We start from the raw sequence: 22,642 nt of genomic DNA on the forward strand, positions 1-22,642 counted from the left end.
GGGGGGGGGGAGCGGGTGTCGGGTCGGGTCTGGTCGGCGGTGGGGGGGGGGTTAAGCGGGTGTCGGGTCGGGTCTGGTCGGCGGTGGGGGGGGGGGAGCGGGTGTCGGGTCTGGTTGGGGGGGGGAGCGGGTGTCGGGTCGGGTCTGGTCGGCGGTGGGGGGGGGGTTAAGCGGGTGTCGGGTCGGGTCTGATCGGCGGGGGGGGGGGGGGGCGGGTGTCGGGTCAGGTCGGCGGGTGGGGGGGCGAGTGTCGGGTCTGGTTGGGGGGGGGAGCAGGAGCTGGCCTTGGGAGGAGCCTTATTCACGCAGCCCCAGTGAGGCCATTGGGCCAGGGCTAGGGGCTGCGTGCTTCAGGCCCCTCCCACACAGTTCGGCGCCTGGAGCTACTGCACTTGCGTGCCGACTGTAGCGCGCATGTGCAGAGGTCCCGGCACTGTTTTCAGCGCAGGGACCTGGCTCCACCTCCCCCACAGCTCGTGCTGGCTGCGCCGAGGGCCAGAGGACCTGTAAGTAGGTGGAGAATACCGAGGATTTTTTTAGGCGCCGTTTTAGGCGCGAAAAACGGGCGCCCAGCTCGGAGGGGCCCCCGTTTTTTTTCTTGTGGAAACTTGGGCCCTTAGGAACTCCCACTGCACTGGCTCCTGCAGAAATAAATACCTAACAAGAAATAAATCCAGTGTGATGAGTTGCACAGCACAGTCCCCACCACTTATACCATCCAGGCTTCTCATAGGCAAATTGCGCTAACCATTCACCATTACTGTAGGGGTCAATTACAAAGACGTCACTTATAACGTATTAAGCGTGTTGACTATTTCAGACCGTTCAATCAGCTCTTCGCACCTTATTAATCCCCTGAATTTACTGATGTAGTAATAAACTTCCTATTTTTCTTTACACCATAAAGGGGACTATATAAATGTTAAACTGCCCAGCTTACACAGATGGATTCCTGCTAATGAATATGTATGGCTCATTTGGACCAAAAGAGATGACATTTGAGCATCACTGAAAGCACTATAATCACTTCTTTGGGCAATCTTTCTGAGTTATCACTTGGAAAGCAGCAACGGTGAATGTTCCCAATTCAAAATGAACAGTTTAGTTCATGTTTCACCACAGAGTGCACCACAGAGTGCAATCAGCTGCAGCAGGGTAAAAGAAAAAGTTAAAAAATATCAAAAATCGAAGTGTGACGTCATAGCCAAGCAGGTAAGTGATTGGCTGGTGGATTGGTGAGTATTTTTGTTTTCTTTAAGAAACCTTGGGCATTGTTGTAAGTTAGGAACTACAATCAAATATATGCGATCTTTATTATCTAAGGAGAACCAGATAACTAAATCAGCTGTTTGCTGGGTGTATTGTGCTAAGGTGTAGAGTTTAGTTCTACTCGATAGTTGCGAGTGTAACTAGAGGGATGGCAGTGCAGCTCAGTCCCATGGATTGCACATCCTGTGGCATGTGGGAAATCCTGGATACTTCGCGCAGCCTGGACGACCATGTGTGCAGGAGGTGTCTCCAGCTGCACCAACTCGAGCTCCGTGTTTTGGAGCTTGAGCGGCAACTGGGGTCACTGCGGTGCATCCGCGAGATTGAGAGCAACGTGGATAGCACGTTTCTAGAGGCGGTCACCCCACGGCTTAAGAGTGTGCAGGCAGAGAGGGAGTGGGTGACTACCAGACAGAAGAGGAGGACTAGGCAGGTAGTGCAGGAGTCCTGTGAGTCCATCGCGCTCTCCAACCGGTACTCTGTTCTGAGTACCGGTGGGGGCGATGGTGGCTCCGGGGATTGCAGCCAGAGCCAAGTCCATGGCACCACGGGTGGCTCAGCTGCACAGGAGAGGAGGAAAAACAATGGAAGAGCTATAGTGGTAGGGGATTCGATAGTCAGGAGAGAAGACAGGTGTTTCTGCGGCCGCAGATGTGACTCCAGGATGGTATGTTGCTTCCCTGATGCCAGGGTCAAAGATGTCACTGAGCAGCTGCAGGGCATTCTGGGGGGAGAGGGTGAACAGCCAGAGGTCGTGGTCCACATCGGTACCAATGACACAGGTAGGAAGAGGGATGGGGTCTTTCAGGTAGAGTTTAGGGAGCTAGGAGAGAGCTTAAAAAGCAGGACCTCAAAGGTAGTAATCTCCGGATTACTCCCAGTGCCACAAGCTAGTGAGTACAGAAATAGGAGGATAGAGCAGGTGAATATGTGGCAGGCGGGAAGGCTTTAGTTTCCTGAGGCATTGGGATTGTTTCTGGGGGAGGTGGGACCTGTACAAGCCGGACGGGTTGCACCTCAACAGAGCCGGGACCAATATCCTCGCGGTGGGGTTTGCTAGTGCTATTGGGGAGGGTTTAAACTAGCTTGGCAGGGGGATGAGAACCTGAAAATAGATTCAGTAGGGAGGGGAGTAAAGCTGGAATTAGAAAGCAAAAATAAAGAAAGTGAGTTTGAAGGAGAGAGGAAACAAGCAGGAAAAAAGCGTAAATAAACAATTTTAAAGGCACATTGTCTAAATGCTCATAGCATTTGTAACAAAATAGATGAGTTGACGGCACAAATTGAGACAAATGGGTATGATCTGATAGCCATTACAGAGACGTGGTTGCAAGGTGACCAGGACTGGGAATTAAATATTCAGGGATATTTGACAATCCGGAAGGACAGACAGGAAGGAAAAGGAGGTGGGGTAGCTCTATTGATAAAAGGATGGAATCACTGCAATAGTGAGAAACGATATTGGCTCAAATGATCAGGATGTTGAAACAGTTTGGGTGGAGGTAAGGAATAATAAGGGGAAAAAGTCATTGATGGGCGTAGTCTATTGGCCCCCTAACAGTGGCAACTCTGTTGGTCGGAGCATAACACAGGAAATAGTGTAGACTTATAAAAAGGGAACAACAATAATCATGGGTGATTTTAACCTCAATATTGATTAGACAAATCAAATTGGTCTGGGTAGCCTTGAGGAGGAGTTCATAGAGTGCATAAGGATGGGATCCTTGAGTAGTATGTAACGGAACCAACCAGGGGGCAGGCTGTCCTAGATCTGGTCCTGTGTAATGAGTCAGGATTAATAAACAATCTCCTAGTAAAGGATCCCCTTGAAATGAGTGATCATAGCATGATTGAATTTCAAATTCAGATGAAGGGTGAGAAAGTTGGATCTCTAACCAGCGTACTAAGCTTAAATAAAGGAGACTATGAAGGTATGAGGGCAGAGTTGGGTAAAGTGGACTGGGAAAATAGATTAAAGTGTAGGATGGTTGATGAACAGTGGTGTACATTTAAGGAGATATTTCACAACTCTCAAGAAAAATATATTCCAGTGAGGAGCAAAGGATGTAAGAGAAAAGATAGCCATCCGTGGCTAACTAAAGAAATAACGGACGGTATCCAATTAAAAACAAGGGCATGTAAAGCGGCCAAAACTAGTGGGAGGACAGAAGATTGGGAAGCTTTTAAAAGCCAGCAAAGAATGACTCAAAAAATGATTAAGAAAGGGAAGATGAACTACGAAAGTAAACTAGCACGAAATATAAAAACAGATAGCAAGAGTTTGTATAGGTATATAAAAAGGAAAAGAGTGGCTAAAGTAAATGTTGGTCCATTAGAGGACGAGACCGGGGAATTCATAATGGGGAACATGGAGATGGCAAAAACTCTGAACAAATATTTTCTATAAGTCTTTATGGTAGAGGACACTAACAATATCCCAACAGTGATAGTCAAGGAGCTATAGGTGGGGAGGAACTTAACACAATCACAATCGCTAAGAAGATGGTACTCAGTAAGATAATGGGACTAAAGGCAAATAAATCCCCTGGACCTGATGGCTTGCATCCTAGGGTCCTAAGAGAAGTAGTGGCAGGGATTGTGGATGCATTGGTTGTAATTTACCAAAATTCCCTGGATTCTGGGGAGGTATCAGCAGATTGGAAAACTGCAAATGTAACGCTCCTATTTAAAAAAGAAGGCAGACGAAAAGCAGGAAACTATCGACCAGTCTAAGTCCTTTTGTAGATTTTATGTGTCCTCCTCATACATTGCTTTTTCTCCCATCTTTGTATCATCAGCAAACTTGGCTACGTTACACTCAGTCCCTTATTCCAAGTCGTTAATATAGATTGTAAATTGTTGGGGTCCCAGCAATGATTCCTGCGGCACCCCACTAGTTACTGGTTGCCAACCAGTGAATTAACCATTTATCTTGACTCTCTGTTTTCCGTTTGTTAGCCAATTCTCTATTCATGTTAATATATTAACCCGAACCCGTGAACTTTTATCTTGTGCAATAACCTTTTATATGGCACCTTGTCAAATGCCCTCTGGAAGTCCAAATACACACATCCACTGGTTCCCCTTTATCCACCCTGTTCATTACATCCTCAAAGAACTCCAGCAAATTTGTCAAACATGACTTCCCCTTCATAAATCCATGCTGACTCTGCCTGGCCAGGACACCGGGAGAACTCCCCTGCTCTTGTTCAAATAGTGTTGTGGTGTCTTTTACATCTACCTGAGAAGGCAGACGGGGCCTCGATTTAACACCTCACCTAGAAGACAGCACCTCCGACAGTGCAGCACTCCCTCAATAATGCTCTGGGGCTGTCTGCATTATGTGCTCAAGTCATGGGGCTCAATTTTCCCCAGTGATTTGCGCCGCTTTTTTGGCGCAGGCTATTTTTTTTGACCAAAATTTTAAAATCCAAGTTTTCCCAAAGATTGTGCGCCAGCATAACTCAGTTAGTTACAATTTTTTTAGGTTCTTTTTTTTTTGCTTCATGGGGGGCTAATTTTTCACATTTATGCAAGTTTGGCCAACTTACATTTTTCCTAGGAAGGCGTATGTGACCACTCCCAAAATACCTTCTGGCCACTTAAGAAAAACCAGCGCACATCAAAAAATCGGTGCAGAAAGACGCCATTGTTTTTATGCGAATTTTTGAAGGGAGTCAGGAACACATAAATATGCATCATCAAGCTTGTTTTTTCCTAACTGAAAATGCAAAAAATGGAAGTTTCATGCAATTCTTTAATTTTGGATTGAAAAAAAAATACCATACCACCACCGAACATCTCCAAACCGGGCCCGAGGGTCAGAGCGTCGGCCGGCAGAATCAATCCCTCGCACAGACACTGGGGCTCGGGGCTCAAGGCTTCAGAAGAAGCCCGGTGGGGTTGGGGGTGGGGTGTGGAAGCCAAACTGAAGGCATGACAAGCCTTACACTATACAGCAAGGCGCATCAAATGAAGCCCAGCGGGGGCGGGACATTTCCCGATCTAAGCAAGCCTATTGCTCATGCTCAGACCTGGGTGTGGTCCATACTAGGGCATTGACCTTGGGGAGAGAAACAACAAAGAAACTTGTCCTGCATGCCGTTTTGAGCTTCTTGCAAAGATACATTTTAATCATGGGGGCAATACTGACAATGCCACACCTCGTGAAAGCCTTCTGCATGATGGTGCCGCGGAGGAGACAATTGATTCGACATCATCACATGAGGAACCTCAGTGCACGTAGGATGATGGGCAGGAGGCCTTACCCACGTCGGGTATATCGAGACAGGCGTTCATACCTGCACCTGAGTGATGCAGACTGTGTAAGAAGTTGTAACCGAGGTCTGTGAGTTAATAAAAGCAAACCTGTAACCTAGAAATGTCAGGAGGACTGCTTTGTCAGTTGAAGTAAAGGTTACAGCTGCACTTTCATTCTATACATCTGGATCGTTCCAGGCCACAACTAGGGATGTGTGCACCATTTCTCAACATGCAACACATATCTGCATTTGGTAGGTGACTGCTGCACTATATGCCTAGAGGAATGATTAAATAAAGTTCCCCATGACTGCCCAGGCAATGCGTGAAAGGGTTCTGGGCTTCTCCAGGATTACTGGCTTCCCAAAGGTAGAGAGCTACATTGATTGTACACACATCGCCTTGCAAGCACCTTTGGAAGATTCCGAGATGTACAGGAACAGAAAAGGCTTCCACTCCATTAATGTGCAGCTCGTGTGTGATGACATGCGTCGCATCATGTCAGTTGATGCAAGATATCCTTGATGCATTCACTCTAGGCGAGATCGCTACATCTGTCATGTTTCAGCAGCAGCCAGAAGGGCAGAGCTGGCTACTGTGAGACACAGGGTACGGCCTCACCACCTGGCTCATGACGCCCCTACGCATAAACCAGACAGAAGCTGACCGGGAATACAACATGTTGCACATTGCGTTGCGCAGCATAATAGAGAGAACCATTAACATCTTGAAACAGCATTTCTGATGCCTGGATAATTCCGGAGGCTACTTGCAATACTCCCCTGAGATTGTTGGTCAGTTCACTGTTGTGTGCTGCATGCTGCATAACTTAGCCATCATGAGGCAGCAGCAGCTGGTAGTAGAAGACCCACCTGAGGTGAGAGTGGCTGATGATGAGGAGGAAGATGCAGATGACAAGGAGAAGGACGAGGATGAGGAAGCCATGCAACTACCTGAACCCGGAGCACAACGGCAGAGGAGGGCGGGCCGTTGTGCCCCTTTAATAATTGCTTGAGACTTTGCCAGCAGCTCATCCCTGAACACTTTGCTGCCTGAAGGCTCAGCGGCAACTATTCCAAATGGACCATGTTTACTGTTTGGACCTGTTCCATAATGTTGTGTTGTGTTAATAGAACAAATAATGGAAATGATTCTTCTTTATTTCAAAAAGTTGTGTTAATAATGGAAAAAATAATGGAAATGATTCAGTTATAATTTAAAATATATTCTATTCAAAAGTTTAACACTTATTTGTACTTAATTTAATTTTAATAAAAATATTCTTGTATCAAACTTTGAAGTTTTCAGTTAAGATCATTTACAAACTTTAAGATCACTTATAAACTCTAAGATCACTTAAAAACTTTAAGATCACTTGCAAACTTTTAAACTTGTAAAGTTACATAACTTACAAAAAACTTTTAATTTGAGAACACTTACAACAGTAACAACAATAATAACAACAACAACTGCAGCAAAGAAAGGCTGCACCCATATCTCCTCCACCTTATTCTAAGACCGCCCGCTGCGCTTGGTCTTGTTGACTCCAGGCGGTGGTGCAGCGTTTCTCGGATTGGTACCAAGCTTATTCTTTCGAATATCTCAGGTAATGCGCACTTCTTGATGGGGGGGGCGGGCGGGGCAGTGGTGTGCACGTGGTACTGTGGAAGGCCCCGGGCTTGGGCCTCTTGAGGGGCTGGTCTGGGGATTGGAGTGGGAGTGGCAGTTGATTCTGTTAATGGGCGTGGGGTCTGGGCGTGTTCCCTTATTGCGGCAGATAACTCTGACATTCCCTCCCTCATGTGCCCTGACAGTGTTTCAGCTACCAGTGACATGCCCTCCCTCATGTTGAGCAACAATGTGTCAACTACCTGCAACATTCCCTCCCTCATGTTCACTGGCAGCGCATCAGTTACCTGCAATATACCCTCCCTCATGTACACTGACATTTTATCCACTGCCTGAGACATTCCCTCCCTCATGTTCATGGACAGTATTCCCATTTCTCGTGAGAGTGTTGTTACTTCTTCCGATAGTCCCAGTACCTCATCACCCACTCCACTGATGGTGTCCAGGAGTGATCACGTAAGGTCAATGCTCTCCAGACTCATTACCATCATCTGAACCACATCCTTTAGATCCTGTACCTCAGGAGAGCGCTGTCAAGCTCTCCTTCCCCTCCTCACCCTGGGTGCGCCTTCTTGCATCCCACTGGGACCCGCAGCCTCGGACAGTGGAGCCCTGGGTGTGCATCGCTGCATTCCACTGGAATCCCCAGCCTCGGACTGTGGGAAATCATGGAATGTCCCAGCAACACTCATACCACTCAGGAAAGGGGCTGGCAGCTCAATGGGTGTCATGTGAACATCCTCCAGAATGAGTACAACAGTGGGGGCTTCATCCATCACCTCTACCTCCCCCTCCCCCTCATCCCCATGCTCTTGGTCTGGAAGGTGGGATTGGAAAATGTTCTCCTCTTCAGGCTCATCCGCATCTGAATCTTCTTCTGTATCGTCAGGGTTGGCCTCAAGTTCTGCCAAATATAACAGAACAGACAAATGGTTTGCAGCAGTGGAGGGGACAGGGTGGCATGAGTAGACTCACATAACACAGGCAGCAGGCTGATTTGAAGGACCATGATGAATGATAGCCCATTGCATCAACTGAAGTGTAGCTATCGGAAACATCCCCATGAACCGAAGTGTGGCTAGCCCGCGCAGTGCTTAACTTTTAGCAAAGCCAGACTGTGGAATTTGCAGGACTTATCCTCTCCCTCGAGTGTGGGCCCAGCTTGTGCGGTGATGGTTGCTTTTCTCCAGGCTGGACCCACCAAAACAGCGACCCTTGTCTTCCAAGGGTGCCAGTGGGTGCAGATTTGCCGGACCTCCTCCTGTTCGAGTTGCTCTCTTTTGTTGTGTGCCACCTTCTTCTGCAAAGATGAAAATATAACTTTTTAGAGAGGGTGTCTTTCTACTGGGTGGGACATACAGATGGTCACATTTACAATTGCAATTCCAATGAATAAATGCAAATATTACTTACACTAACTACTTGACCAAGGTCCTGCCACTTCTTTTTGCACTGGCCTCCAGACCTCGGGGTAGTCACCATTGCACAGAAATCTTCTGCAAGTTGGTTCCAGCGTTTCTTCATTTCTTTTGGTGAAACTTTTATGTGATCTCTGCTGGTGTCCAGCTTGTGCCATCTGGCCTCAATCACAGTAACCAGTGCCTCCACTTCACCCCGTAAGAAATTTTTGGTCCTTGAGCCACGTTGCATCTTGTATTGCAGCTCCGATTTTTCTAATAGGAATCAAAGTTCTCACACACAGCTGGCTCTTTAAAAATGGCTGAATGCAGACCGGGAGCTGTACTGGGCATGCACGCCCTAGCAGTCACGTCAAAAACTTCCTTTTTTTTCCCCACACATGTGCCGAAGGGAGGCGCATCGTTTTTTCGGCACAGACATAAGGCTCCAACCCCCGAAGCTAAAGGACAGGCTGTGCGGTGCCAATTTCAAAAAATAGAACGGGGAAACTTGCTACTTATTTTTCTTGAGTAGTGGGGGGGGGGGGGCAAAAAAAAACAAGTGTAACTCTGGCAACATGCCAAAAAACAGCATTGGGGACAATTGAGCCCATGAAGTGGGACTTTAACCCACAACCTTCTGAGTCAGAAGCGAGAGTGCTACCAGTTACATCAATCAATTGAAAACAAAAATCCTCCTTGTGTCATGATCACCCATAGTTTAGAGGAAGATAGCCTACTCTCAGCCTTTGGCTAAAGCTGAAATTGACTACCAAGAGCTGACTCGTGCAGTCCAAGATTACTCTCACCTCTGATTTTCCCTCCCTCCCTGTGGGAAACTCTACCTTCTATCTCTCCCTCAGTTCTATAGTCAGAATATGAAGAATAACAGGTGTAAACTTGTGTTCTATGGCTTCACAAGTCAATAATCCAGTTTGGATAATGATAAATGAACCCATTTGAGCTACCTGATGAGATTACTGACCTGTATTCACTCCCCATATTTGTTATTCTTTATAGAATGTTATATCATTGTTGTGTGTTGTTAATCGTTGTGTGAAAAAAAAGTTAGATTATAATGTACAATCTTAGAAAAAATGAAATGTTAATATTTGGACTATGCAAACACACTGGAAGTAAAGATGGGGAAATAAATGATGTGCTACAATAAGGTTAGTGTATCAATGTACATTCCTACTACATTTGCAAAATCTTCAAGTCTCTGTAGGGAGATCGCCACATTTTTGGATTAATATAGAAATGGATGGTCAGATATATCAACATTGACAGAAATATAAATATGTCATTCTCGAAAGGTCGCTTCATTTTGATATTGAATTTTACCTCACTATATTTTACTGTAACTTCTGATATTTTTAGCAAGTACTGGGGAGGCTACTGATTACATTTGAAGTATCAGTTAGTACTGAAAAATGGAAAAAAAAGGAAAATCTGAAATAAAAGAAAATTGTGAAATTTACTCAGCATGTCCACCAGTAGTTGATAAAGAGAAAATACAAGCACATCTTTTAAGTCTAGACCCTACATCATAATTCAGTATAGCCATAATGTTAACCTGTCCTTCCCTCTTTTCAGATGCTGGGAGCCTTGCTCTGTGTTTCATGCCTTGTTTTTTTTGTATTGATCAACATCTGCTTTGATTAACATCTGCTTTTATCTTTCTTCCATCTCCCACTGAAGACGCTGACTCTTGATGAGGTGTCGTTTCACGGGTTCCAGCTCCCCGCCTGTACCTCGCCCAAGTCTTCATTCTTTAGGGACCAGCCTAGACCGTAAGTGTCGGCAGCCTGGATTCATGTGGAGCCAATTGATCCTTTCTTTAACCGACGCCCACACACAAACTCCTCCCCCCCCACCCCCACCCCCTGCCAGGAGGGATCAGGAGCAGGACCCCTGATTTTGTTCCGTTAGGTCAGAAAGGCAGATCACAGTGATCCAATTAAAACTATTCAGACCGAGGATGGCCCCGAAATGTTAAGCTGGCACCTGTGGAACTTGCACCTCACCAACAGCCAGCACTAGGGATGAGAGAAAGAGATAACCAGGTAGTTGGCTGCAAGGTCTATGAGGGCACCCAGGTACTCCAATGCAGCGTTGGAATCTCTGGACCAAGAGGTGGACAGGAGGTGGGAGTTCTTGTGTTCTTCCCAGGGAGATGGGGCACAGAAGGCCCTCCAGGCAACACCTCAGAAGACAGTAGGAAGAGGTCACTAAGGAGATCAATTCTAGGAGCGTAGCACTCAAGACATCTCAGGGATCTCATTGAAACGTATAAAATTCTGACTGGGTTGAATAGACTGGATGCGGGGAGGATGTTTCCCCGGGTTGGGAAGTCTGGAACAAAGGGTCACAGTCTCAGGATATGGGGTAGGAAATTTAGGGCCGCGATGAGGAGAAATTTTTTCACTCAGTGATGAACCTGTGGAATTCTCTACCACAGAAGGCTGTGGAGGCTAAGTCACTGAATATATTTAAGAGGGAGATAGATAGATTTCTAGAAACAAAAGACATCAAGGGGTATGGGGAAAAAGCGGGAATATGATGTTGAGATAGAGGATCAGCCATGTTCATATTGAATGGCAGTGCAGACTCGAAGGGCCAAATGGCCTACTACTGTTCCTATTTTCTATGTTTCTATGACATGGCTTCAATGCCAGAAAAACATTTAATGACCTCACCAGAGTTGTCAATGTAAGAATTTTATCTCTCACCTCAATTACTCTCTCCACACACCTGTACCATTACTCCTCACAGTACTCCTCTCCCCTGCTTTCCTCACTCTCCTAAAATCACTGCACCACACGTCACTACTTCTCTTAGGATTCTTATTTTATTATAAGTAGCTTTTTAATACTTATGGCATGTGCTGTAGGTGCCTACTGAACAGCCCGATGCAATACTTCTGACATGGGACACCATATTGGACCCTTAGATGCCTTTTTTTTACATCTGTATAGCGGGTATAATGTGGTGGGATTTCTTGGCCGAACAAATAAATTAAATAGGTTTATCAGTAGTTTAATAAACAATTAGATGTGTTTATAGAGATAAAGGAGCATTAAGAATGAAGGTGTGGGTGAAATTGAGATCAACCGGAAATGGGCAGACTCATTAAGCCTGGTCTTGTGTCACAGGTCTTGTGTGGTCCACTGCTGTTTAATTTTAATGATATGGCCTCACTTGAAGATGCTGAATCATGCTGGACTACAGTTCCATAGCTGTAGTATAGTTGAGACAAAATAGTGACGTTTTCTAATCTAGTTAATGGACCCATCACAGCCAGTCTGATTCAGTGGAATGATCACACAGGGGACCTTCCAGCAGAGGTCACTGGACAGTGGTGGAATACAGGACCCCATGTCCAATTCCACCCTCATCCCCATCATATGGTAGCTCAGGGGCACTGAAGTTGTAGTAGCCCAACTGTTGCTGCCTGCCCAACAAAGAGAATCCACCCCAGACCACAGAATACAACCCAGATAACGGGACCAGGCCACCTGCCCCCATGGCCCCCGCCCACAGACATGAGGCTTTGCTCTGCTGCAGCCAATCACGGACGTCCCTCCGGACGTCGCGGGCGCAGAGGCATATGCTAAACAGGCGGCGGGGACCCAATCAGCGGCCGAGGGGGCGCGGCCGGAGGATGGTTTGTTACAGTGGAAATGTATCAAAGTTGTAGAGTGGGGCGCGCGAGTTGATCAGAGCGAAAATACAAGGTGCCGGCCGCCTGTACAAACACAACACGCACACTGCCGACAGCAACTAGGGGATTTAAAGCCCGCATTCACCTGACCATGACGGAAAACACCGAGACGGAGAACGACCCCCAGAATACAGAACTCCAGAGATCACCTGGCTCTGTGTGCAGCCAGCAAGAGACGAAGGTGAGACAATTGTGGGGAGAAAAGGCTGGGGTCTGGGACGAAATTGGACAGCTCTCAAAGAGCTGATCCGCGCACGACGGGCCGAACGGCTCACCTTCTGTGCAGTCTGATTTCTAATCTCAATACTGGACTTTTGTTTAAAGTGGTTGTCACACTGGATAAATGCAGCGTCCTACCTATAATTAAGAGCTTTTAATTTTTGAACTTGAAATTGTATCGTATGTCTTTTTTTGCAACGATTTTGAATTCAATGCAACAGCAAAAACAGAGCTAGTGGATGGGAGATCTTGTTGTTTTAAGTGACCAATTATCCAGTAATAAAGGGTCACTGTCCCATTGACTTATTTTGCAATGTTGGTGATCGCTGTGAGGTTAGGTAGAGGGTCCAAATAAGGTGTCGTTATCCTCTCTGAATATTGCAATTTAAAAAGGAGAGCTGCTTTAGTCAAAGGAATGTAGATTTGAGGGGAAGATCTGCGCGTCTATTTCCCTCCTCTCACTTAGTTTGCAATATCTTACATCGAGCCAGGCTGCAGAAATTCGCACTCGCACCAGAGATGTGCGAGAAACTAATGTACGTATTTCGCAAGCGGAGAATGACGACGATTGCTGAAGGGTTTATTTACATGGACACTGCAGTTTATCGTGCTGATGTATGAGTGAGTTAGGACGGGCTGTAATGCCACTCAGCCCACCTTGTAAGCAAAGTGCATACTGGACCCCGTAGACCCTGTATTGTTTTATATATTTAAAACAGATCCCTACCCAATCGGTCAGCTCCGTTGTCCTTGCGCGGTGTACGATGTACTTGGCACCAGATCTTTCTCCAGTAGCTGTGTTCAGTCACTGCGGCGAGTTGCAAGTGTATTTGAATTGCTTACACACTCATTGGGAGTGCATACTTCTCAGGAGTTGGCAGCAAAATACACCGTTGTGTGATATCATTAAAATACTGCCTTCTGTCTACAGCTATGCTTTTGGGATGTTTCAAGAGGACCACTTATTTAGACTTGCCGTTCGTCCTGTCAGTGCTGATGCAGACACACATTTACAATGCTGCGATTGAATTAGATTTACTCACAGAGGCTGGCGAGCAAGTTATACCAGAAATTATGTTATTTAAAGATGATGTGATGTTTAGGTAGGACACCTCAGTTGATCATGTGACATCAATTTCATTAGCTCATTGTCACGTGCAACAAACCATTTGCCCATTTTGGACATCTGCATTGAACTTTCGAATCTGCTTTTCCAAGTGACTTTTATGTATGGCCTTGCCTCACATAGTCTCTGCTGAAACCTTGAAAACATAAATAATTGGCTTTTTAAAGATCCTGTCAGTATATTTCTTATTTTCATTAACAGAGTGCGAGTATTGAACAGTTCACGACACTTGTTACTGAGAATTATGTATTAAAATGCTTGCAGATTTTAACTAAATGAAAGGGATGATGCACTTTTATTTAAGAGATTCGTATCAAAGATGTATTCATTCTTGCGCTCAAAAAGTACAGCAGCGTTGGGGTTGCCAACCCACCTGGATTGGCCTGGAGTCTCCAGGAATTGCAGATTAATCTTCAGGACACGGCTATGAGCAACCCAGGAGAAAAAGCACAGGGACAATCAAACATTTTCTTTGAATGCACTCATTTTTTGATTCTAACATATTGGACATGGGGTGGGGGGAGGGGGGAAAGAAAGGGTGTTTGACTGGGAATGGTGTTCACGGCGGGAGGTCTTGTGATGAAACCTCCAGGAGAACGGCCAACCAAAGTTGATAACCCTATTCAGCGTACTCTACACTTTAAATGTTGAAGAGGTTCATGGTGCAAGGGAAGGTCGCTCCACACAAACATTTCAATATTTTGGTGGAACTCTGAGGCCAATGAGGAAGATGGAGTAATTACAAACTTACCAAGTGTTACTTATTAGGGATGATAAATGTTCATTATCATTTCAAATAGAATATTTTTACATGTATGTGTGTGTGTCTATGTATATGTCACCTGTTTGTATGTATGTATGTATGGCAAGTTTCTCCCCATCTCTTCTAAAGGGACTGACTCTTGTCAGATCACCTTCAACAGCACTGACAGCCCTCCAGGACCTTGGTACAGTGACCATTCTTCACATGTGGGCCTAGACAGTGAGGGTCAGTAGACTATTCAGCTGTGGAGGGCACTACAGCTGAGCTTGATCCTATTCTAATCTGATGTTCATACATGCACAATTTCCACTTGTAATGACTGGTAGGAGGTCAGAAGTGTGAACTTTTTTTTTCATTCCTAACCCAGGAGGCCAATTGTAGAATCTTAACTAAGATGAGCTAATTCAGCTTCAAATAGGAATGTGACCTGGAGTCCAAGTGGTTTTGTGCTACATTATATCATAGCTTTACCCACTCTCAAGGGAGCTACATTTGTCATTTTTAAAATAAGCACATAAACATGTGTTTCAATGAGTTTTCAATCCCACCTACGATTCCTAGTCTGAGCTATGTTAGACCATCTCGCCAGGGGCAGTCGCTATTGTGCTACAAATGGCTTCCATGTTCCTGGGCAAGGAAAGAGAAAAATTAGTCAGCATTGCTGCTCTTGATCTCTATCCAATGATTCTGACGGGAAACTTTTGTAGATGTATGGATGTCGATGGAGAACAGAAAGTTACTGAGAGTACTGTAAACACCACCCACCCCTCCATATTTCTTTCATGTTGACACGCCTGTCTTCTCTACCTAACTTTTTAATTCATGTTTTAATTTGCTTCCTCCCACCCAGAACAGTATGAGGTTGCACAAATTCAAACGTTCAGGATCTGCGCATCCACTAAGGGATGCAAACTTGTGATTTTCAATACATGGGCCCATTGTAGAAGAGATACTGGTGAGTAAATGAGGTACACAGTCTCCATCAGATGGAGCAGCCACGTTCCTTTAGCAAAATACTAGAATAATTGCACTGTTATACAATAGTTTTCCTGATGCTTTTCACACCTGGAAAACAATACAGAGAAACCATTATAGATAGAGATGATCTATCGTGTGATGGAACATAATGGTTCCTGAGGTGCTGCATTGTGAAATTGTCATTCCAAGGAAGGTAACTTCCTTAGTGTCATGTATTTAACCATCTTGCAATGATACCGTCATGTAACTGTAACTCATGTACACTGTACCTGTACCCTAGAAATGCACACCCTGGCCACAGGGGGTGAACTTGCGGGAGACACTCCTCACCTGGGTTTCCAGGTAAAAAAGGGGAGGTCCCACCCAGGGTCAGCACTCCTTGGTCCTGGCAATAAAGGTGAAGGTCACAGAGTGACCGTGTCTGAAATATCTATGCCTCGTGTGAGTTTGTAGTAAGGTGCAGGGACACTACATTTGGCGACGAGAAACGGGAATCACCGAATCACGAGAATGGCCACCGGTGGCACAGAGGAACGTTACTGTGTGGGTGAGGACTGGGACGACATCGTGGAAAGACTCCAGCAGAGCTTTGTCACAAAGGACTGGCTGGAAGAGACAGCGGCTGACAAGCGGAGGGCGCATCTACTGACCAGCTGCGGACCACAGACAGATGCACTGAAGAAAGACCTGCTCGCACCCGAAAAGCCGGTGGACAAGTCCTTTGAAGAGTTCAGCTCAGCTGATCAGTGAGCATCTCAAGCCGGCGAGTAGCGTACACATGGCCCGGCACCAGTTCTACTCTCACCGGCGCCGGGAGGGCCAAAACGTCTCGGACTTCGTGGCGGAACTGCGGCACTTGGCCAGTCTCTGTAAATTCTCCGATGCCTGCAGGGGAGAGATGTTAAGGGACTTTTTCATCAAGGGCATTAATCATGCTGGCATTTTCAGGAAGCTCATAAAGACTAAGGACTTGACTTTAGAAGGGGCGGCGTTGATAGCTCAGACCTTTATGGCAGGGGAAGAGGAGACCAAGCTAATTTACGCATGCAGCCCTGGTCCAAACATGGCGATGGACCAAGGAGTTAACATGGTGAACGCAGCTCGAGACCCTGCAGGCAGGCAAGGGCATTTCAAAACCGCCCAGGCAGCAACAGACTCTAGTGTGGGCCCACAACAAGGACAATAGAAAGGGGATCGGCAATTCACGCCATCTCGAGGAACAATGCATCCCGCGATGGGACCATTAACACTCACCATCAGAGTGCTTAGAAACAATCAAATGGGCAATCAGATAAGAATGCCTGGTAATAGTCCTTTTGGTAACAGCAATCTCAATCTCAGCTCATGCTGGAGGTGTGGGGGTAGACACATGCGAAAAGCTGCAGGTTCCAGCAATAAACCTGTAGGATTTGTAATGTCAGTGGACACTTGGCCAGGATGTGCAAAAAGGCAGTAGCGAGGCTAATCTGCGAGACAGAGGAACCAGACGAGGGGTCTGCAATGCAGCGTGAGGCCTGGGGTAAAGCCATAGATGCTGAAGTTCAGCAGGTTCATGTGGCTGACGTCCACAGCTGATACACTAAAACGCCACCCATGATGATGAAAGTCTTACTGAATGGCATCCCAGTGCACATGGAGCTGGATATGGGAGCTAGCCAGTCACTCATGAGCGCCCAACCATTTGAGAGACTATGGCCACACAGAGCTAGCAGGCTCAAACTGGAACGCATTGAGAGGCAGCTACGGACATACACCAAAGAGATCATCCCAGTGCTGGGCAGTGCAAACTTGGTGGTAACACACAATGGATTACAGAACCGGCTGCCACTCTGGATCGTTCCGGGAAATGGCCCTACGCTTTTGGGGAGGAGTTGGCTAGCTGAGATGAATTGGAAATGGGGGGATGTGCATGCCATTTCATCCGTGGAGCGAAGTTCATGCTCACAGGTCCTGCAAAAATCGGGTCACTGTTTCAGCCTGGTGTCGGAACGTTCAAAGGCACTAAAGTAGTGATACGCTTCACTCCGGACACCAGACCAGTGCACCACAAAGCCAGAGCGGTGCCGTATGTGATGCGTGAAAAAATTGAATGTGAACTGGACAGGCTGCTCAGAGAGTGCATAATTTCGGCTGTTGAATCCAGCGACTGGGCAAGTCCCATCATTCCCATCCTCAAAGCAGATGGCTCGGTTAGGATTTGTGGCGACTACAAAGCCACCATCAACCGAGTATCTCTGCAAGACCAATACCCGCTTCCGAGAGCGGAGGACCTTTTTGCCACGCTGGCAGGTGGCAAGCTGTTCACGAAGTTGGACCTCACTTCGGCCTACGTGACTCAGGAACTGGCTGAAGAATCCAAGCTTCTGACCACCATCACGACACACAAGGGATTATTTGTCTACAACAGGTGTGCGTTTGGCATTCGTTCGGCAGCAGCCGTCTTTCAGAGAAACCTGGACAGCTTGCTCAAATCCACTCCTGGAACGATCGTATTCCAAGACGACATTCTCATAACGGGTCGAGACACCGAAGAACACCTCCACAACCTGGAGGAAGTGTTACGCCGATTGGATTGGGTAGGCTTGCGGCTGAAAAAGGCCAAGTGTGTGTTTTTGGCCCCAGAGGTCGAGTTCCTGGGCAGGAGGGTTGCCGCAGATGGGATCCGGCCCACTGAATCAAAAACGGAGGCGATCCGCCGGGCGCCTAGGCCCGGCAACACGTTGGAGTTGCGATCATTCCTGGGACGTTTGAACTATTTTGGGAACTTTCTGCTGAACTTAAGCACATTGTTGGAGCCATTACACATGCTCCTGCATAAAGGTTGTGAATGGTTTTGGGGGGACTGTCAAGAACGGGCTTTCAATAAGGCGAGGAACCTGCTGTGTTCCAACAAACTATTGACTTTGTATGACCCCTGTAAACAAACTGGTCTTAACATGCGATGCCTCATCCTACAGGGATGGGTTTCTTTTGCAGTAGGGTAACGATGACGGCCAACTCCAACCGATGGCTTACGCCTCCAGGTCGCTCTCCCAGGCAGAGCGTGAATACGGCATGGTCGAGAAGGAAGCACTCGCGTGTGTTTACGGTGTGAAAAAGATACACCAGTACCTCTTCGGTAGACAGTTCGAGCTAGAGACGGACCACAAGCCGTTAACATCCTTGTTGTCCAACAGCAAGGCTGTCAATGCCAATGCGTCAGCTCACATACAGCGCTGGGCCCTCACACTGGCTGCGTATGACTACACCATACGGCACCGGCCAGGCACCGAAAATTGCGCTGACGCGCTCAGCAGGCTCCCACTGGCCACCACCAAGCAGAGCGCCGAGATGGTCATGGCCGTTAAGGCTTTTGACACTGCGGGCTCCCCCATTACAGCCCGCCAGATCAAACTCTGGACCAACAGGGACCCCCTCCTATACATGATAAAGAAATGTGACCTGACTGGGGATTGGGCGCCCGCACACAGGGCGTGCCCCGAGGAAGTCAGACCGTTTCAGAGACGGATGGATGAGCTCTCCATCCAAGCAGACTGCCTGCTATGGGGCAGCTGGGTAGTCATGCCCCAGAAAGGAAGGGAAACATTCATCAGGGAATTCACCCTGGCATCGTGTTAATGAAAGCCATTGCCCGGTCACATGTATGGTGGCCGGGGATTGACTCAGACCTGGAACACTGTGTTCGCAGGTGCACGATGTGTGCCCAGCTGGGCAATGCTCCCAGGGAGGCCCCACTCAGCCCGTGGCCCTGGTCCACCAGACCATGGTCATGTATTCACGTAGACTATGCGGGCCCGTTCATGGGGAAAATGTTCCTCATCGTTGTTGATGCATACTCAAAGTGGATCGAGTGCATCATATTGAACTCGTGCACGACATGGAGCGTCTGCGTACGGTTTTCGCGACCCATGGCTTGCCGGACATCCTGGCCAGCGCCAGTGGCCCATGTTTCACCAGCCATGAATTCCAGGAGTTTATGTCGGGCAATGGTATCAAGCACGTCCGGACAGCGCCGTTCAAGCCGGCTTCCATTGGCTAGACGGAACGGGTGGTCCAAGTCATAAAACTGGGCATGCTATCCATCCAAGGACCCTCCCTTCAGTACCGCCTCTTGTGCCTCCTGTTGGCCTATAAGTTCCGGCCACACTCGCTCACGGGAGTACCGCAAACGGAACTCCTCATGAAACGTACACTCAAGACACGGCTGTCCCTCATTCACCCAGCCCTGGCAGACATTGTTGAGGACAAATGCCAGTTCCAAACTGAGCTCCATGATCGAAACTCAAGGGGGACGTGTTTGGAATTGATGACCCGGTATTTGTTCTTAACCATGCTTTGGAACCCAAGTGGCTTGAGGGCACTGTAATTGGCAAAGAAGGAAATAGAGTCATGGTGGTCTGACTAAACAATGGGCAGATATGCCGCAAACACTTAGACCAAGTAAAGAAAAGGTTCAGCATCGACACGGAGGAACCTGAAGAAGAGCATGAGATGGCACCCACACCACTGCCAACGGACGAGCAACAAAGACAGTCCTCAGCATGCACAGTTCCTGCGGCCGGAATCACGTCAAGTGACAGAGATGCATGCCGAGGCTCAGCCACCAGAGCCACAACTGCGGCGCTCCACGAGAGAGCGTCGACCACCTGACAGACTTAACCTCTGAAACAAAAAGACTTAAGGGGGGAGGTGATGTCATGTATTTAACCATCTTGCAATGACACCGTCATGTAACTGTAACTCATGCACACTATACCTGTACCCTAGAAATGCACAGCCTGACCACAGGGGGTGAACTTGCGGGTTTCCAGGTATAAAAGGGGAGGTCCACCCAGGGTCAGCACGCCTTGGTCCTGGCAATAAAGGTGAAGGTCACAGAGTGACCGTGTCTGATATATCTATGCCTCATATGAGTTTGTAGTAAGGTGCAGGGACACTACACTTAGGATACAGAATGAAAGCTGTACAGTTAGAAAAGTATTCTGGAGTTCTTGATGTATCTTTTCTTCGGGGGAATGGGGGTAAGAGAAACTATCCAGGATCTTTCCTCCGGAGATTTAAGAACATAGGAATCGGAGGAGGCCATTCAGCTTCTTGAGCCTGTTCCGTCATTCAATTGGCTGATCTGTACCTCAAATCTAATATCCCTTCATCATCATCATAGGCAGTCCCTCGGAATCGAGGAACACTTGCTTCCACTCCTGAAGTGAGTTCTTTGGTGGCTGAACAGTCCAATACGAGAGCCACAGACTCTGTCACAAATGGGACAAATAGTCGTTGAGGGAAGGGGTGGGTGGGACTGGTTTGCTGCATGCTCTTTCCGGTGCCTGCGCTTGATTACAGCATGCTCTCGGCGTTGAGACTCAAGTGCTCAACGTCCTCCCGGATGCACTTCCTCCACTTAGCGCGGTCTTTGGCCAGGGACTCCCAGGTGTCAGTGGTGATGTCGCATTTTTTCAGGGAGGGTGTCCTTGTAACGTTTCCGCTGCCCATTTAGGGCGGTCTGGCAAAAATATCCCTTAATACCCTTACCAAAGAATTCTATCGCTCTCCATCTTGAAAGCTCCAAATCTCCCAGCATCCACATATTTTGGAGAAGATAACTTCAGTGTGTGGAAAAATTGCTTTCTGATTTCACTCCTAAATGGCCATCCTTAATTTTATGATGTTCCCTCGTTCTTATTTTATATGGGTTGGGTAATAATCATTTAAATTTATATAGCGCCTTTAATGTCGTAAAATGTCCCAAGGCACTTTGCAACAGTGTTACAGACAAACAGATAAATTTGACATTTGGGTAGATGATTAGTGGAAACAACAGGCTTGGTCAGTTGAATCAGCTTCTTTGTTTCATGTTTTCTTGTCTTGTTAAAATACAGGAGGGGGGAGGGGTGCAACATTTACAGGAAGATCTGAAGATTTGGTCATGGTTACTGGTAACACAGAATTGCCTTCAGTGTTTGGCACATGTTCTACAGAAATTCAAAGGGAATTAGAAAAACACTTCAAAACGAAAAATATCAAGAGCAAGAAAATAAGATTAGTGTAGATAGCTCCAGTGTGGAGCCAGCATTGATGGGAGTATGATGAGCTGCATTCATTCCTCCTGTGCTTAAATTTTTATGATTCTATAATGAGAAATGCAGATTTTTGATTTTGACCACGATGATACCACAATAATCAAATCTGAAAAAAAAGTGAAAATGACATCATCATGCATAGTGCAAAATTAGGGAATTTACATGTATGGGCCAAGGCAGTTTTAAAATCACTAACTGACTTTTATAATTGTATGTGATTTTTGTCTATGGTCAAAAATAAATACTGCGAGGCTTAAAGGAGAGATTTTGCAATATTAGTGTTGCCATTATAGGTATTTTTCAAGCAGGCACCTGGGTTTCTGGAGCAATTCGTCCCAAAGCTCCACTGCAGTTTGTGTTTGACAAGTTATTGCAGCAAACAATATATCTGGTGCAAGTCATATTTTCATGTTTTTAATGAGTGCATTTGCTGTGACAGGCGAGATTGGCGTGTTGATCGTAGCATTGTCAAATGTGATGTCTGTTGTGACACAGTATCTTGTGAGACTCTCGGATGACCACACAGTCTTTAATTGATCAGATTTCCATAGATATTAATAGGTTGAAACTTGTGTTTTAAAACTGAAAAATTAAAGCTGGACTTTACATGTGATGAACATTAGGATTTTATTATTTTCTAAAGAGTTTTTTTTGCGCTCATTAAAGTAAGCGGGTGATCGGGACCCAGCGTTGGCACCAAATGCTTTCGGGTCATGTATAGCATGACTAGATGCAGAGCATTGCTCCCTCCTCTCAGCCCCACCACTGTACTTCAACCCATCTCAGAAAAGCACCCCTTATCATCATAGGCAGTCCCTCAAAATCGAGGAAGACTTGCTTCCACTCTAAAAGTGAGTTCTTAGGTAACTGAACCGTCCAATACAGGAATTACAGTCTCTGTCACAGGTGGTGATGTGAAGCTGATATCTTAATTTGTATTTTGCGAGATTACTACGTTGTGTTTATCTATGTCTATGCTTATGTATAGTTGACCAAATCCTGATGGTACAATAATGGACCTGAGACAACGAGCAATATCACACACCATTGGTAAATTTACCCTGGTCAGCTTTACAAATCAGAGTGAGGAGTTTGAAAATGTAATTTAACAAATAAAAAAGCTCATGGAAGCTACAACAGCATGTGTAATTTGCATAAGCCAGGTTAGAATACTGTCCTTTGAGTTCTAAGACATTT

The 22,642-nt window shown here is 46.5% G+C and overlaps 1 protein-coding gene across 1 annotated transcript in view; it reads left to right on the top strand.

The window, feature by feature from the left end:
• The first annotated feature begins 12,283 nt into the window (after positions 1-12,283).
• Positions 12,284-22,642, top strand: part of LOC139233659 (SH3 and cysteine-rich domain-containing protein 2-like) — a 157,987-nt gene continuing 147,628 nt past the window's right edge. The window contains exon 1 of the mRNA XM_070864066.1: positions 12,284-12,460. Within this exon, the coding sequence (XP_070720167.1) occupies positions 12,371-12,460 (90 nt within the window). The 5' untranslated portion in view covers positions 12,284-12,370. The remainder of the gene's footprint in view (positions 12,461-22,642) is intronic.

This window comes from Pristiophorus japonicus, chromosome 21 (genome assembly GCF_044704955.1).
Source record: "Pristiophorus japonicus isolate sPriJap1 chromosome 21, sPriJap1.hap1, whole genome shotgun sequence".
Classification (NCBI taxonomy): domain Eukaryota; kingdom Metazoa; phylum Chordata; class Chondrichthyes; family Pristiophoridae; genus Pristiophorus; species Pristiophorus japonicus.